The sequence below is a fragment of the Megalobrama amblycephala genome, linkage group LG14 (assembly GCF_018812025.1).
Source record: "Megalobrama amblycephala isolate DHTTF-2021 linkage group LG14, ASM1881202v1, whole genome shotgun sequence".
NCBI classification, from domain to species: Eukaryota; Metazoa; Chordata; class Actinopteri; order Cypriniformes; family Xenocyprididae; genus Megalobrama; species Megalobrama amblycephala.
This window is the reverse complement of record NC_063057.1, coordinates 46,717,720-46,736,765: the sequence shown is the minus strand read 5'-3', so window position 1 is coordinate 46,736,765 and position 19,046 is coordinate 46,717,720. Positions and strand designations below refer to the sequence as shown.

The 19,046-nt window shown below is 35.5% G+C and overlaps 2 protein-coding genes across 2 annotated transcripts; one reads left to right on the top strand and one right to left on the bottom strand.

The window, feature by feature from the left end:
* Nucleotides 1–2,741: 2,741 nt before the first annotated feature.
* Nucleotides 2,742–6,702, bottom strand: LOC125245810 (gastrula zinc finger protein XlCGF26.1-like). The gene is made up of 2 exons (XM_048156578.1): nucleotides 6,645–6,702; nucleotides 2,742–4,732 (listed from the first exon to the last, which is right to left on the bottom strand). Exon 2 carries the CDS (start codon nucleotides 4,725–4,727, stop codon nucleotides 3,162–3,164), a length of 1,566 nt encoding a protein of 521 aa, XP_048012535.1. The 5' UTR covers nucleotides 4,728–4,732; nucleotides 6,645–6,702; the 3' UTR covers nucleotides 2,742–3,161.
* Nucleotides 6,703–11,054: 4,352 nt separating this feature from the next.
* LOC125245864 (gastrula zinc finger protein XlCGF8.2DB-like) lies at nucleotides 11,055–15,745 on the top strand. The gene is made up of 2 exons (XM_048156674.1): nucleotides 11,055–11,200; nucleotides 14,655–15,745. Exons 1-2 carry the CDS (start codon nucleotides 11,116–11,118, stop codon nucleotides 15,566–15,568), a joined length of 999 nt encoding a protein of 332 aa, XP_048012631.1. The 5' UTR covers nucleotides 11,055–11,115; the 3' UTR covers nucleotides 15,569–15,745.
* The last annotated feature ends 3,301 nt before the right edge of the window (nucleotides 15,746–19,046 follow it).

Below are 19,046 nucleotides of genomic sequence, written 5' to 3'. Positions count from 1 at the left end.
TCAATAATGACCTTAATGAATTCAAAACATTATTTCTGCAATATTTTTCTGGGACCTACTTTATATTAGGTTTCCTTAACCACTATGTACTTGTATCAAAAAATAAGTACTGTATTGAAAACACATTTGCTGCTATTGAGGTGGGATATGGGAAAGGTTAGGGACAGATTTGGTGGTATAGGCTTAACGCTGCATTCACACGGGGCGTCGGCGTTAACGCTTCTCATTTACTTTGAATGGGTAACGTCATGCGTTGCCGAACTGAATTGTGGGTTCCATCGCGTCACTTCACTCGCGTTGCAAGCAGCATAAGTTGAAGATTTCTCAACTTTTCAAGTGCCAACGCAGGCGTCAGCCAATAGATCGCTTTATGCAAACACCCTAGAGGAGTCGCTAGCCAATTGCGTTCGAGCAACACCGGAAAGTAATGTGATTGGCTTTAGACACGCCCTCCATCAAGTGTTGACGCTGAAGCCCCGTGTGAATGCAGCATAAGGGTGGGTTAAAGTGTAAGGGAAGTGTTAACAGTGTAATTATAAATGTAATAACATGCAGGTATTTTTTTTATACATTAGTACAATGTAAAATCATGCAGGTCCAGGTTTTCTGTAAAGGTGTTTTGAAACAGTGTACACTGAATCAACACTGAACTGACCTCAGCTAGACAATGACACTATTTTCTTTTTAGAGTTGCTTTTCAGCAGAATCGAACTCTATTTGAATCATTGAATTATTATTTTCCTGTTTATCCCTGTAAAGCTGCTTTGAAACAATTTCAATTGTATAAAGCACTATATAGATAAAGGCGACTTGTCTTCCCTTGACTGTGTAAAAGAAATCAACTGGACTAACTGAATGAGCTACAAACACCTAGGATCAATGGTGAGCCCCAACAGTAGATATTTTCTCTAATTAAAGATAAATTGAATAATGCAGTTCATTGTCTTATTCAGTTTGTCATTTTATTTCATTTTCATTTACATTATGGAATTTCACAGCAATACAAGTTTTTTTTTTTTATCTAGAATCTTTTGATTCTAGAAATTTAAACCGAATCAAACATATAATGGATGCCCCTATATAATCACAGTTAGAGGGCAGCTACCATAACCACTTAGTATTTAAAACTATAGCAAAGGAAATTATCAGGTGCGTCAACATGAGTTTGTATGTTACAGCGTATGGCTACAGCGTGTGAAGAGGAATATCAGCCTGGCATTCTAGCCTGCTGGCAGCACAACGTGTGCTTCCCATCCGGCGACTCGAGCACTCAGCGGTGCAGGAATCCTCCGTACTACCCTCCTGGACCCACGAGGACACCAGCGTAAAAAGACTGTTGCGAGTGCTCAAGTCATCAGAACCAGTCTGGATTGGAAGCATGCGTGTAGCCACTGACGGGCTAGGATGCCGGGCCGTCATTCCCCCTCAACGTGCCGTGGCCACCAGAAGAGCCGCTTGAGAGAAGCTGCCACCCCTCACACCCTGGACCAGAGAGAAGGTAGCATGTGTGGCCATCAGACCCTGTCCTCTTACCTGGACCAATCCTGACTTGACACTGCCCATTCTTCACAATTCCAGCACCAGATTCCCTGTTTATTTGGACACTTTTCCACTCTTCACTTTTGGCCCACATTCAGCTGTGGTGTGAAGGTAGCCTTAATTTTAAGGCCGGGACACACCAACCCGACTAGCGGCAATGAGAGTCGCTGGTGTAGTCGCCTCACGTCGGCTGCGTTGGGGAAAAAATATGTGCTTTTTATGAATTTTTTTTGTTTCCACCAAAATCAGTATTGTATCTTGTCGGTATTGAAAGTAATTTATTAATTTTGCACAAAATGCGATATCCGTTGTGTTATTCTGTCATGTTTTCTTCCTTTCTTTCCAAAACGCGACAAACGCCAGTCTCCCTTCTCTGCAGAATGCGATATATCCCCTCAACCAATCACAGCGCACCATACCACGCACTGTAAACCGTAATGGCGGCGCTCTGAATATACCCGGCATCGTAGTTTTCCTTAGTTTGTGATCAACAAAAACAGAAAAATGAATAATTTTGATGGCATTGATGAACTTGTGGTGGTTCCTGTGGTGGGGAAAAGACATAAGTCATCGAAATGTAATCATTTATGTGAGGAGATTAAGAAGATGAGGCACTCGAGTCAGGAGGAGGAAAAATGCCGGCTGTTGCTTGTTCCACAACAGCATCAAACTTCTGTCACGGTCCCCAAAACTGAATCACGAACAGTTTTTAAAAGCCGTTTTTAATACCAATGTACTCGGCAAATGTGTTTATTTTAACCGCGTGGTGGTGCCAGAAACTCTTTAATCGGTAATGACAAACAGAGACATAATTAATTTATAACATTAACAAGATGACCCGTTGAATTCATTTTGGGAGCGACAATGTATTTTTAGTCAAATGCCTGTATATAAGATTAGGATTGACAAAGTTCAGAGGCTGTCATATATGTGAATCAACTTACTTTGCTGTGTATTTTCAATTTGAAAAATAACTTTTATATTGAAGGATTAATTGCATTTTGAAAAAAAAAAAAAAAAAAAACATGTCATGGATTTATTGCATTTTGGGGGAAAAATAATTTTTATTATAAACCTTTGAAATCTAGATTTGAATTTTTGATGTTTTTATAACCAAAAGATGCTATGTTAAAGTTTGAAACAGAAAAAAGTGGTTTTCATCTTGCCGCTTTCTTGGTAAAGAAAACACCTTTTTACTCAAATTAATCAAAATGGATTTATAGCGTTTTGGAACCAAACTCTTCATATATTTGTCTATGTTCATCATTCAAAAAGGGAAAGTGAAACTAAGACTGTATGTATACAAACCATAAACAAATTAGCACTTGCTTACTGTTCTGAATATCAATCATGCTGATCACGTTCTTTATTCCACTCCACTCATGTTATTATGAAAATATTTGTGCATTCAAGTGCTCAGGTAAGATGACGTAAAATTAGAACAATTTTCTATCTGTGCCATCATGACTTATTTGCTTGCTTTCGTAACTTTTGCTTGTATTCTCGTGAACTGACTGGTTTGCTATACTGAACAGCCAATCGGAGTTCTCTCTCTCGCCAATGGTGAAAAAAAGCAGACGGGGACCAACTTCAGCCGACGGTGCAGAACACATCGAGGAAACTTAGTCGGCTGACGCACAAAAATTGTCCGACGGCCAACTGTCGGCTTGGTGTGTTCCAGGCTTTACACAGGTGCGTGTTTTCTGGTGCCATTTTAAATGGCCAAGCCATTTAAAACTCTTTCCACACATGGAACACAAATATGGTCTTACATTCGCATGAGTTTGCAAATGGCGTTTCAAGAATCTCTGATGTGTGAAATTTATTTTACACTGAAGACATCTGTAAAGCCTCTCTTCGATGTGAAATCTCATGTGAGTTTTGAGGCTTATGTTATGTCGGAAACTCTTTCCACAGTGATGGCACATGAAAGGCTTCTCTCCAGTGTGAATTCTCATGTGAGTTTGGAGGCTTACATTATGTCTAAAACTGTTTCCACAGTGAGGACATGTAAAAGGCTTTTCTCCAGTGTGAACTCTCATGTGAGCCTTAAGATTTCCTTTATGTGTGAAATTCTTTCCACAGTGATGGCACATGAGAGGGTTTTTGCCAACATGGGTGAATACATGCATCCTAAGGTTTTTACTGTTTGGGAAACTCCTTCCACACTGATTACACACAAAACAGTTCACTCTTGAGTGAATCTTCATGTGGTAATCGAGGGATATTTTACGTGTGAAACATTTTCCACACTGAACACATATGAATGGCTTCTCTCCAGCATGGATTCTCATGTGAGTCTTTAGGTTTCCATTGTGTGAAAAGGTCTTTTTACACAGTTTGCATGTGTGAGGGCTCTCTCCAGTGTGAATTCTCATGTGGGAATCAAGGGTCACTTTATATGTGAAACTCTCTCCGCACTGAGAGCATTTGAAAGGCTTCTCTCCAGTGTGAATTCTCATGTGAGTCTTAAGGCATTTGTTGAACTGGAAACTTCTTTCACACTGGTCACATTTGAAAGGCTTCTCTTCAGTGTGAATTCTTTTTACGTGCCTGTTAAGGCATTGCTTATCTGGGAAACTCTTTCCACACTGCTGACATATAAAACAGTCCTCTCTTGTGTGAATTCTCATGTGGCCATTAAGGGTTGTTTTACATCTGAAACTCTTTCCACACTGATCACATGTGAATGGCCTCTCTCCAGTATGAATTTTCATGTGACAACTAAGGTTTAGTTCTGTTTTAAAGCTGTTTCCACACAGTTTGCAGGTGTAAGGCTTCTCTTCAGAGTGAATTTTCATGTGCCTGTTAAGGGATCCCTTTTGAGTGAAACTTCTTCCACACAGATGGCAAGTGTAAGGCTTCTCTCCAGTGTGAATTCTCATGTGCCTTTTAAGACTTCCTCTTTCAGTGAAACTTTGTCCACACTGTTGGCAGGTGAAAGGGCTCACTCCATTGTGAATTCCCATGTGGACCTTAAGGTCACCATGTTGACTGAAACTCTTCCCACATTGAAAGCAGGAGAAATAACTTTTAGTTTCCATCTTCTTAGCTCTATTTTGTGAGGAATTCTTTACAGTCTGTGAGCAACTAAAGGATTTTTCTCCACTTATGAAACCATGATGTTTTTCATATTGTCCTTTCTCTTCAATTTCATTCAATACTCCACTCTCCTCTTTTAGCGGCATCAGGTCTAAGGCAAAAAGAGACAAAATATAAGTTCTTCTCAGTGTAATGTCCCACAGCAACACACATTTAAGATGTTTAAAGCATCAAAACCAACACGTATTTGCAATCCTATACAAACGAAACTACTAAAAGATTTGTATTCTCAAAACCTCTCATCAATATTGTTAACTCTGTTTTCTTTAGTGATTTGAAATCGGCCCATCACTAGATTTTGTTGAAAAGTCGTTATTTTGTTTTTGTTTTTTTGGCACACAAAAAGTATTCTTGTCGCTTTATAATATTAAGATAGAGCCACTGTACTCACATGAACTGTTTGAAATATGTTTTTAGTACCTTTATGGTACCTGGAGTTTTTCAGTGTCTTTGCTCTCAATAGAGGTCTCACTGAGCCATCGGATTTCATCAACAATATCTTAATTTGTGTTCCGAAGATGAACAAAGGTCTTACAGGTGTAGAACGGCATGAGGGTGAGTAATAAATGACATTATTTTCATTTTTGGGTGAACTAACCCTTTAAACCCCTTATCAGAAAAAACAAAACATAACAAAGAACAGCACAACTCTACAAGTCAGTTCAGTGTTTATATTAGGGCTACATTGACTAATTGATAAAATTATCAAAAAATAAATAATTGATAATGAAAAATAATCACTAACAAATCTGTTTATCACTTAATCATGTCTGCATGCAGTGCATGGAGAACATGTCACTTTACAGCAGTAAATAACCCAAGTTGTTTAAAACATGTGAATACATCATATTAAGCACAAAACTCAAGCATTAAAATCAAACTAACTCATAAGAATACAGTTTAACGAGTGCTTGCTGTATCAAGGGTTTTGACATGCGTTGTGTTGTTGAATGCTTTTAAGACATGTTTTCTCCACTGCAAAGCTTACATTTTATGGTTATTTCCTTATCTGTAAAGGTTAAGAAGTGACACAAGAATTTCCATTTTGAATAAAGGTTAATCAATATACAATTGTGGTTTACACCTTGTAGAGTCTTCAAAAACTTAAAATTTAAACAAAATTCAGGAGTCAGACAGCTCTCGGATTTCATCAAAACTTTCTTAATTTGTGTTCCGAAAATGAACAAAGGTCTTACGGGTGTGAAACGACATGAGGGTGAGTAGCCTAATTAATTACAGAATTTTCATTTTTGAGTGAACTAACCCTTTAAATAGACATTAAATAGGCTACTTGCCAAAAAATACAATTTGAAAAAACTCTACAGGAAGTGGCAAAGTCACGCAGTCCATGAGGGACAGATCGTTAATGGCAACTATAAAAATGACAAGAACGTCACATCTGAAAGCTGCAGTCATTTTTTATAGTTTAAAATGAATGGAGGATATCTCACATTTTTCCGCTGGTGCTCAGCGGCTATATAGCCTATAGTTCATGATAGGCTATAGTTAACAAGTATGCCCATACAGCGCTATTGTGCATGCGCTTTTGTGATGCATTGTTATGTTGAATCAAATAAATTATTTCTTTCTGAATCTACTTTCTGTAACGTCTATTTGATGCTTTACACAATGATGACTTTAAATTATCTTTTGGGGATAATTTCTCAGTTGAATTTGATGTACAATAAATGTGTGATTACTTAGATTGACAATATTAGATTAATTAACTGCCATGTAATTAATCATGTAATTAATTAGATTAAACATTTTAATCACTTCCCAGCCCTAATTATTATATATTCTTCTCAGATGAATGTTATTTAAGAGTGCTGTATAATTAAATTGACGGTACATTTCAGTATTTAGTTCACTCACCCCCTTTTGTCACTCAGTGTACCCCAGTTTGACACTCGGATGATATGCTTCAAAGATATCGTTCATTACTGTAAAGGCATTTTAAAAAGGATCAAATGACAGAGTTCAGCTTTGACAATGAAACCAACCTGTTTGTTCCTCGGTATCTTCTTGTTTCACGCTGAAAACTTCTTCAATCTTAATTTCTTCAATTCCTCTTTAATAACCGCCATCTTTAAAATAGTGTCACATGGAGCTCAGCTGCTTCACCAGGAGTTTTTCTGTGTGGTTAGACAATTTGTCATGTTTAAGATGAGAGTAATTATCAGAAAGAAAATTAAATCCAAACTAAATCTCTGAGTGTGTCTCAATCAGCTCCCTAGTTCAGTAGTCAGTGCACTAGCAAGGGAGTCAGAGTGATCTTAAATAGCAAAATTATATTTTTTAAATGTATTTGTTTATCCTAAACGTGACTATTTCTAAACCATATAAAAATAGTCTTGTATGTAGTGCTCCAACACATTGCGTGTATTATGCTTTTTTACGAATATGGGTGTGCACCTGAGAACTGTACCCAAGTCCACAAAAAAAGGGTGGTCTGGGGTACGGTTAATGCGAACTCCAGTACGGTTTGCTGCTGATATGAATGCAATCATACTAAATCACAGAAGTGAACTGCTATTTGTGATGAGCAGAGTGGGGCGAGAGCCGTGAGGGAACGGCCAGAGGCCGGTGACGCGAGTGATAACTAGTGTCAGCTGCGCATTGCACCGGTCTCGTGTCTCTCACGGAGGAGCTCCGGAAGCATAAAAGGAGAAGCGACGACAGTGAAGCACCAGGCTTGGATTTTATGTTATGTTTTATTATGTTTGTGTGTCCCTCACGCACGTCTGCCGGCATTTACTTTTGTTTTGTATTTGTTTATACATTAAATCTGTTTGAACGTTTGCCGGTTCCTGCCTACTTCTTCCCGTACATACGAACTGTGTTACACTCAGTGTGGGGTGAGTTACTTCAAAAAAGTAATTACATAATCAATGTTTTATTTAAAATACTAAAAAATAATTCAATTACTCAATAAAGTAACTCAACTCATTACTAATTACTTTTTAAAATCCCTATAAACATTGACCGGATAGACAATAGAAAGGAAACTCTTTTAATAATTTAAATAGGAATCAAACATTGAATAGTCTAGCCTTTTATAGCTTTTAAAAACATTTTAGCTTTATTAAAACATACTATAATACTTAATTTTTCTATTATATTTATCTATGCTTGTGATGTTCATTATTTTCTGCATATAGAATGCGTAAACACTGCACGCTTTTTTAATAAGCATGTGGAGCACAAGTACGCCCATTAAAGCATTAAAGCATTTTCATTTGCTCATGGTGGACTGTACTGATAATGAATGTATAGGCCTATTGTTTATTTAATTTGGTTAATCTTTTAATATCTATTAATAAAACATTCCATACATTATCAGAGCTTGGTAGACAGATAATTATTATATTTAGACTATTGTAAATATATATATATATATATTTAAATATACAAAACATATATATATATATTTCTATGTTACTTAGACATTATTAGACAGATAAAATTATAAAATAATACTGGTAACACTTTACAATAAGGTTCATTAGTTAACTACATTAGTAGTAATAATGTACTACATTTACACAGTATTTATTAATCTTTGTTAATGTTAATTTCAACATTTACTAATACATTTAACATTAGTTAATGCACTGTGAACTAACATGAACAAAAAATGAACAACTGTATTTTCATTTACTAACGTTAAATAATTAGTAAATACAGTAACAAATGTATTAGTTAATGTTAGTTAATACATTAACTAATGTTTAACTAATGAACCATATTGTAAAGTGTTACCAATTACCGTAATATTTAATTCATACATACATATACATACATACATACTCGTGTGGCACGCACTTTGCACACAAACATGTTCACTGATGTTAGATAAGGCATTACACAAGTACATTCCGTAATAAATAATTGAACAGTAATCTAGAAAAAAACTATAATTTTGTCTAAAAGTTATGTTTCGATTATTTAAACATTTTAAAGGCTTAAAAGCACAAACCTTTCTTCCGACGAATCACAGACGCAGGCGCGCGGCGCAGCCTTATGACGTGATATATCGCAAGACCAAAATAAAAGTCCTCTTCATGCGCTAAAATTAGCGCATAAAACTTTACATACAGAAAACACAAAAATAATACAACATATGTCAGCGTGTAGTCATATTTTAATTCTTGATGAAACGCATGTTTAAATACATGTAGGCCTACATCCAATGATGTAAAATGCAAAACTGTCAAGCCATTTATACCAGGGGTTGGAAATTGTGTCATATAACTAGGTTTGTCAATATAATATCTGTATAATGTGTAAATACCTGAGCAATACCTGTAGATTTGTAAAATATCTTAGCTTGTAGGGTTTCTAATTTAAGAAATGTATCTAGCATTGGGATTTATGTTGCTTTTATCTTAACACATTGCTTTTAGGGAATGAAGAAAAAACCTTTTCCTCTGAGGCTAATCATTTTGAGCCCTAAACATACAGTCTAATGTCAAAAGGACAAAGAAATCATTAAAATAATTACAATTTTTAATTGGCAGACAGAGTTTAACAATATACAAAATAGACGTTTTACTAATAATATACAAAAGAGGCAATTAAACTGATCATGTAAATGTTTGTATACATGCCCAAAGTTGCTGTTACAGATTTAATGCTCAAAAACATACTATTTTGCTATGCAACAGTGAATAGCAGAGGAAGAAACTGGACTCTTTCTCTGTTCTCTTGTATTTGGTGCTGTTTACCATCATAGCAAATAAAAAATCTGAATGGCTGTTTGTTTCTTCTCCAGACAAGCCATTGTCAGAAATGAAAAGTTGCGCAGTGCTGCCCTGTGTGTGTGTGTGTGTGTGTGTGTGTGTGTGTGTGTGTGTGTGTGTGTGTGTGTGCGTGCGTGCGCGTGTTTTAATGCAACATTTGGAGTAATGAACACATATTTTAAGGCAATTATAACAAATATCAGTCAAACACTGATCACAAATCAAATAACTTAAATACAAATCACAATTTAAAATTGACTGAATAAAGCTCTAATTCTCTATGAATTCAATGTGTAATGCCATGCTGACTGACATGCATGCACATGAATCACTGTCACACACTCAGAGCAATATTGTAAGTTACTGCATAATACATTAACAAGCAGAATAATAATGCAAAATCACAATACACTTAGTCTCACTTTTAGCTATGTATGTTTACTATTACAGTATTTTGAAGGACAAGACATGAACTATCGGCACTTTAACAATTAGCACTGTCTGTTGTTTGCTTTTGGCATCTGACGTCTGGCAGATAGTGTTACAGATTATTTTGCATGCATTTTTTTGTTATCAAATTACTTATAATTTAAAATACATTTGATGAGAAAGTATTTGTAATTTGTAACAAGATACTTTTTTAATGTATTTGTGCCCATCTCTGCACTTTTGTTGTTTTAGCTTGTAAAAACGGAACATGACTTTCATTTTGGTTTTGTGAGATGACGTCATAATGCTGCGTTGCGCTACACTCATTTGACAGATGAAAGGTTTGTTTTTAAGCATTTTAAATATTTAACTCAATGCAAAACTTGATCATACAGGATTGAACTCTTAATTGGCATTAATACCAATTCTTGGTAATGATTTATGCAAATATTGTAGAGAAAAAAGAAATCATAGAGCATATAATATTTAATTGCACAAGGTATACACACAGAAAAAAGGGAAATAATACAGTATTTAAACAATAGTGAACATAAAGATAGGGTGTTGAAATATCTATTAGGAATAGGTTAATAGAGATAGGATTTAAATACACATCTGTTTTTCAATATAAGTTATTGTACTATACTGGTATTGTATTGAAAGTTGGATTTAGAGGGATTCAGGGTGGAAGCTGGAGGAGCTGAACACCAGCGTTTTTGTTGTTGTTGTTGTTTTTTTAGGGATTAAGAGAAAGGCATAGAATACAATTAATTAAATTGAACAGTAGGTGGCGGCATGTTCTCATGACACCAGCCCGCCATTAAACTAAAGAAGAACTCAATACAAAGCGTTAGGAATTTAATCGTTTTCACAATAACAGTGAAGAATGGTGAACTCTGCATTAATTACATATTATATTGTTGCATTTAATATTTTCATACTTTCAGTGATTGATTACAAAATTATTCACTTGAAGTGCTTTAATCACCTTCAGGTCAAAACTGTGAACTTCCGACAAGTAATGACAACTTTTACAAACTAACTGCAAATGGTTTTCTGAAAGTGGAATCTTTTTAAGTGTTTTTGGAGAGGGCTAATCAGGCTATTTATGACCATCATCTCTCTGATTCACTCCATTACCAGTGCGCTGAATACTGAATTAGGGAGCTGATTGAGACGCACCCAGAGATTTGGTTTGGATTTATTATTTGATCTTTTTTGTCCCATTTTATACACAGTGTCCAAGCACACAGAAAAACTCCTGGTGAAGCAACTGAGATCCACGTTACATACTTTTATAAATATGGCGTTTATTAAAGAGGAGATTGAAGATGTGAATATTGAAGAAGTTTTCAGAGTGAAACAAGAAGATACTGCTGAACAAACAGGTTGGTTTCATTCTCAAAACTGAACTCAGTCATTTGATCCTTACTGAAATGCCTCTACAGAAATTATATTTTTGAATAATGTTGTATGAAGGGCCTAATTGAAGTGGTTTTATTTAACGTTGGGCGAGTCGCCTCGTGTGGACAGATATGTTGAGATCACGTACTAACGCTAATGCTGCCTTCAGTTGCACCTGTGAATATCCTACCACCAAGTTGGTCATCATTATTATGACAGGTCATGCAGAAAATCTGAATATTACAGCAGTAGCCTAAGAGCTATTTTTTTCATTTAATATTAAACACAATATCAACTGACCATTCAAGCCATTAAAGGAACACTCCACTTTTTTTTTGAAAATAGGCTCATTTTCCAACTCCCCTAGAGTTAAACAGTTGAGTTTTACCGTTTTCGAATCCATTCAGCCAATCTCCAGGTCTGGCGGTAACACTTTTAGCATAGCTTAGCATAGTTCATTGAATCTGATGAGACCAATAGCATCTTGCTCAAAAAAAATTGACCAAAGAGTTTCGATATTTTTCCTATTTAAAACTTGACTCTTCTGTAGTTACATTGTGTAACAATCCCCCAGTTGCCTACCCTACCTTTAACCTCAATTTTATGAATTGACGCGAGTGCTTTGTTTGCGACCACTTTATTTACAAAATAATAATCTGTAGGGCTGCCCCTAATAGTCAACAAATCGTTAGTCGACTAGAAGAGGCTTTGTTGACCAAGTCGGTTAGTCCGAGAAAAAAAACCTTGTGGCAAAGTCACGTGGTTTGTGATAGACAGATCGTTATTTGAGGGGGGTCCTTGTGGTAACTACAGTATGTTGGGCAGGAAATTCAAACATTCGCCTATCATCCATCAACCTCAAATATGACTTATCATTTGAAACATGTAAGTAGTAGCAACTTTGCTGCTGCTCGCTCTAAAGTTAACAGCGGAAACAGCTTAAAATGCTATGTCAAAATGCTTCTTTTATATGTGTAAACTCACAATAACAAGAACATATTGTGCCTTTGTAAAATAAAGAAAACAAACAGGATGCGCTTTCTGCTGTCTCGGTCTCCCTGAACTGAAGCACGTCATGAAAATGAACCGAAACTCAGCATATAGGCTACTTGCCTCACAGACATGAGAAACATATCTATAGAAAGCTTGAAATCTCTACTTTTAAACAAACCAATTCAAATAGAAAATGCATTTCTCTCTCCTATACTGCAGAGATGGCAAGGCAGCATCATCAACTTCATCTTTGCAGCAGAAAACACCAGTTTATTAATAAACAATTAAAATGTCTACTTGCTATTTTTTTCCTGACTCATTCATAATCCTTACTATTGCCGGTGTTTTGCCTGATCATGGAGTTGTTATGTTATGGCTATGTCAACAGCTATGTTATGCCTATATACAGTGTTGCTTAAGTTTGTGAACCCCTTGCAGAATCTGTGAAAATGTAAATAATTTTAACAAAATAAGAGGTATCATACAATATGCATGTTATTTTTTTATTTACTGTCCTAAGTAAGATATTTTAGTAACATTTTAGTATAGCAAACATATATAAAATATCAACTACTACTTTTCCCTCAATAAACTCTTAATTTACTGCTTATTAATAGTTAGTTAAGTAGTTGTTAAGTTTAGGTATTGGGTAGGATTAAGAATGTAGAATAAGGTCATGCAGAATAAGGCATTAATATGTGCTTAATAAGTACTAATAAATAGCCAATATTCTATTAATATGCATGCTAATAAGCAACTAGTTAAAACCCTAAAATAAAGTGTTACCTATATTTTACATAAAAAATGTTTATTATGATCCACAAGACAAAAAAAAAAAAAAAATTGAATTTATAAAAACAACCCACTCTAAGGTTTGTGAACCCTTGATTCTTAATACTGTGTGTGGTTACCTGGATGATCCACAACTTTTTTTGTTTTGTTTTGTGATGGTTGTTCATGAGTCCCTTGTTTGTCCTGAGCAGTTAAACTGCCCAGTATTTTTCAGAAAAATCCTCCACGTACTGAAAATTCTTCAGTTTTCCACCATCTTTTGCATATTTGAACCCTTTCCAGCAGTGACTGTATGATTTTGAGATCCGTCTTTTCACACTGAGGACTCAAACACACTATTAAAAAAAGGTTCAAACATTCACTGATGCTCCATAAGGAAACACAATGCATTAAGAGTCAGGGGTGAAAACTTTTGAACAAGATAAAGATATCCAATTTTTTCTTATTTTGTTTAAATATCTTTTTTTTTTTTTTTTTTTATTTAGTACTGCCATTCGGAAGCAACAGAAGACACTTAAATGTTTGCTAGATGACAAATTAGGTACAATATTCCTTGATCTTCAAATTCAAAAAGTTTTCACCCCCTGCTCTTAATGCATCATGTTTCCTTCTGGAGCATCAGTATATATATATTAAACCATAGATGCAGAAAATCCCACTATATTTATGCATGAAATTTGCATAGAGTTTGGAGGCAAAATCCTCTACATTTTGAACTGGAACTTCACAGCTAAATCCAAAAGCAGGATTTTGTCACATTTTCAGATGACAAGACTTTAACATGGTGACATTGGTTTTCTGTAGGTTTAGTGCATCTCTTTGTGGCTGATGGTTTCTTTGCAGACGTTTGACAATATCCACCTTTTGGCATTTGGAAAGCACTGTCAAATGTAACAGAACGTTGAGTGCATTAAAATCATTATTACTCTGCTAATTTGGAGTTGTGCAGTTTTGTTAGGTTGTGAGGAAATATAAAAAGAGGAAATATATCATCGGCATAACAGTAAAATCTAATGATAATGTCCCTCAGAGGAAGGAGAAAAGGACCTAATACTGAACCATGTGGCACTACTTGTGTTTGATGAAACATCTCTTTATTTACAGAAATAATGTGGTAGCGGTCAGATAGGACCTGAACCATGCAAGCTAAATCTTGTCCACAAATGGCAACATAATTCTCAAGCTATACAAGACAATGTCATGATATATGTTGTCGAAAGATCTAATAGCAAGAGAAGAATGATGTAGATTTGACAAATGCCAAAAGCAGGTAATTTGTAACTTTAATAAGCAGTTCCTGTGCTGAGATGGGGCTTAAATCCTGACTGAAATTCTTGACAAATAATGTTTTACTGCAAACATAAACAGTTGAGAGGACAATTTTTCTATATTTTAGGCATAAATGGTAGATTTGAGAGGTCTGTAATGAAACAGTTCTCCTAAGCCAAACTGTGGTTTTGGTAAGGAGTCATCAGCTTGAACACTTCCTCCAGAACGCATCCCGAAAACTAAGAAAATATTGAATTAAACATATTTGTGATTACAGTAAATACATATCCATGTTGTTGGTTTCAATGCTTTATATGTCTAATTTTTTTAACATCTGTTGCTTTGTACCATTTAAACTGAGGTTTTTGTCTCTTTTTGCCTTAGACCTGATGCTACTGAAAGAGAGTGAAGTACTGAATATAAACAAAGAAAAAGATCAGTATGAGAAACATAATGATTTCATGACTGCCGAAAATTCCTCTCTGACTGAAAAAACTTCCTCACAAAAAAGAGCTCAGACGACTGAATCCAACAGTTGTTTCACATGCTTTAAGTGTGAAAAGAATTTCAATCAACATGAAGACTTTAAAGTCCATATGAGAATTCACAATGGAGAGCCTTATACCTGCCAATACTGTGGAAAAGATTTCCCTAAAAATGCACCCCTTAAAAGCCACATGAGAGTTCACACTGGAGAGAAGCCTTTCACCTGCCAACAGTGTGGAAGAAGTTTTGCTCAAAAATCAACCCTTACCAGGCACATGAGAATTCATACTGGAGAGAAACCTTACACCTGCAAACTGTGTGGAAAAAGCTTTTCAGCAAAAGTAAACCTTACGTATCACATGTACAGTCACACTGGAGTAAAGCCGTTCACATGTGATCAGTGTGGAAAGAGATTCAGACGCAAGAATAACCTTGAGAGCCACATGAGAGTTCATTCAAGAGAGAACTGTTTTATATGTCATGAGTGTGGAAGGAGTTTCAGATTTAAAGAAAGTCTTAAGACTCACATCAGACTTCACACTGGAGAGAAGCCTTACACATGTGATCAGTGCGGAAAGAGTTTCAAATATAAAGCAACCTTTAATGCCCATATGAGAAGTCACACTGGAGAGAACCCATACACGTGCAAACTTTGCGGGAATAGCTTCTCACAAAAAGGAAATCTTAAAACTCACATGAGAATTCACACCGGTGAGAAACCATTCAAATGCGTTCGGTGTGGAAAATCTTTCACGCGTAAAGAATCTCTTAATTACCACCTGAGGGTTCAGGTGCTCTTCGGTCATTTCTGACCGAAGAATTTTGCGTTTTGAATTATTAAAAATCACTGCTTCATCGGAACGTTACGAAACTTGGGGACTTTTGTGGCATTTGGGGTGTGAACACACAAAAAAATTGACGACATGATTCGAGCATGCTAAGTGGTCGTGAAAAAAATAGTAACACTGGTGTTCTTCGGTCAAAAATGACCGGCCCATAGAGAATGAATGGGAAATTTACAAAAAAAAAAAAATTTCATGAATTTTTGTCTGTACAATCTACAAATCGGCCACGATTCTGAAAAAAGTACACAGCAGTAAAGGGGTGACACTCTAGAACATCAAGAGTGTGATTTAGACACACCCACTCACACACAAGCGCACACACACACATTTACACACACACACCCCCTATAGACCACTGTCTGTAACACAGAGAAAAGTTTTAATAATATGTGAAATCTATTCAATAATTCAGTTATAATGCAGGAAAAGCTCACAGAATTGAAGAAGTGACACTCTAAAACATCAAAAGTGTGATTTAGACACACCCACTCACACACAAGCGCACACACACACACTTACACACACACACACACCCTATAGACCACTGTCTGTAACACAGAGAAAAGTTTTAATAATATGTGAAATCTATTCAATAATTCAGTTATAATGCAGGAAAAGCTCACAGAATTGAAGAAGTGACACTCTAAAACATCAAAAGTGTGATTTAGACACACCCACTCACACACAAGCGCACACACACACACTTACACACACACACACCCCTATAGACCACTGTCTGTAACACAGAGAAAAGTTTTAATAATATGTGAAATCTATTCAATAATTCAGTTATAATGCAGGAAAAGCTCACAGAATTGAAGAAGTGACACTCTAAAACATCAAAAGTGTGATTTAGACACACCCACTCACACACAAGCGCACACACACACACTTACACACACACACACCCCCTATAGACCACTGTCTGTAACACAGAGAAAAGTTTTAATAATATGTGAAATCTATTCAATAATTCAGTTATAATGCAGGAAAAGCCCACAGCATTGAAGAAGTGACACTCTAAAACATCAAGAGTGGAATAAACACACCCACTCTCATGCACACACACACACACACACACACACACACACACACACATGATATTCCTTTGGTACAATATAAAATAATAAAAAAATCTTAATTTGAATATTTAAAAAACTGTAGCTTCTTCAAAATGGGTTGAAACTTGGTGACTTTTATGTCAATTGGTGTGCGAACACAGAAAAAAAAAATAAGGGCATGATTGGAAAAGTCTAAGTGGTCGTAAAAAATGACCGACCATAGGAAATCAATAGGAAATTGCCAAAAACACAAAAATTCAAAGAATTTTGGTGTGTACAATCTACAAATCGGCCACAATTCTGAAAAAAAGTACACAGCTGTAAAGAGATGACACTTTAAAACATCAAGAGTGTGATTTAGACACACCCACTCACACACAAGCGCACACACACACACTTACACACATCATACCCACTATACACAGACACACATGAAATGTGCAAATAGAAATACAGGCTTGTTCCTTTGCATGGTTCTGAGAATGTTTTATTTTATTTTTTGCACGTGGCATTTTTTTATGAATTCTAAATAAAAAAATGGGTAACAAAATGCTTCTTTGTGTTCTCTTTCTAACACAATGTTTAGGTTTGACTGTAATCATAAATCAAACACTAACACTTTGATTCAATATTTCTTACAAAAATATATCTAAAACTTGATAAGAAATAGTCTTTGAGATTGTCTTAATATATATTCATATCCTTAACCTACAAAAATGAGGAAAATATGTCCAGGGACTCACTTGGGATTCACATTTCTTTCAGTACAGCATCTAGTGTTCACAGGGCATCAATGCACATAATTACTATATGCTGCCAGCAGGGGGCGCTAAAAAAATGTAAAAAAAAAAAATAATTAAAAAAGCCAAGACACTGGTGTAAACTAAAGTAGAGCAGTATTAAAAAAATAGTGAAAAAATATTAGGAAAAAATTTTTTTGTATTATTTTCAATGGGAAAAATTGATCATAATTATTGCATAAATATAAATTAATATCATGAAATTCTCTCAAAATACAAAATAAAAAAGTAAAAATATTATTGAACAAAAATAAATTACATTGGTTTTGCTGAGGGATAAAAAAATTAAATTTTAGGGCTCCGGTCACTTTTGACCGCGAAGAACACCAGTGTGATTCCTGAATGTGGAGCACCTGAGGGTTAAATGCCATCAATGTGGAAAGAGTTTCCCAGACAGAAAAAACCTTAAGAGGCATGTAATAATTCACACTGGAGAGCAGCCTTTCATCTGCAAGCACTGTGGAAAGAGGTGCAGATTTAAAGGTAACCTTAAGAGTCACATGAGAATTCATACTGGTGAGAAGCCTTTCATCTGCCCTCAGTGTGGAAAGAGTTTCACATTTAAAAGGAAACCTTGAAGTTCACATGAGAGTTCACACTGGAGATAAGCCTTTTACATGTCTTCAGTGCAAGAAGAGTTTCACATATCAAAAAGATCTGAAACGTCATTCACAAATTCATTCTGGAAAGAAATTGCAGTGTTCTGAGTATGGTAAGAGATTTAGAGAAAGGAGCAATTTCAAAAACCACCTGCGCATTCACTCTGAAGGAAGGTCATTTAATTGTGATCAGCGTAATAAAAGGTTTCTTTTTCAATCACACGTACAAATACACCTAAAAAGTCATGCAGTTGTGACATCCTATATGTGTTCCTTGTGTGGAAAGAGGTTTAAATGGCTCAGCAATTTAAAATGTCATCAGAAAAGATCAAGGCTACGTTCACGCCACAGATGAATGTAGGAGCAAATCTGATTTTTTGCTCAAATGTTTTTGTTCTATCATGCACATATGAATGCTGGACCATCTCCTTTGCTATAGCTTCCAATATTGAGCAGTTGTGGAAGACTGACTCTAATTTCAACTGTTTGGAGGCAACACTCATGTATTTGATTCAGTTTAATACCTTGGAATCAAAATATTAGATACATTTCTGTCTTGTTGTGAAATGGCACAATGCAAATGAAAATTATAAATAAAAGGACAAACCTTAGTGGAATTATGACTATTTTACTGCATTTATTTATTTTTGAAAGAGTGCATAGGTAAATGTGTTGTCAATCTGGTCTTGAATATAACTACTGTTGGAGTTCATCTGACAAACGAATACTGATAAATGATCAGTATTCTAAAGTGAGAAACATGATAACTCTCTAGTAACTACTGAAGTCATTGTAAACTTTTGAGGGTTTTGTACAGTAATTCCTTCTGCTGTATTTGGTAACACTTAAGTAATTACTAAGTGGGTTACCATGATCTTCACTTTAGAATACTGATCCAAATAATTAGTAGTTCCTTTAGAAGGATGTAGTAACTCTTGAGTTATTACTATCCAATACTTTACAAAAACCTCAAAAGTTTACAATG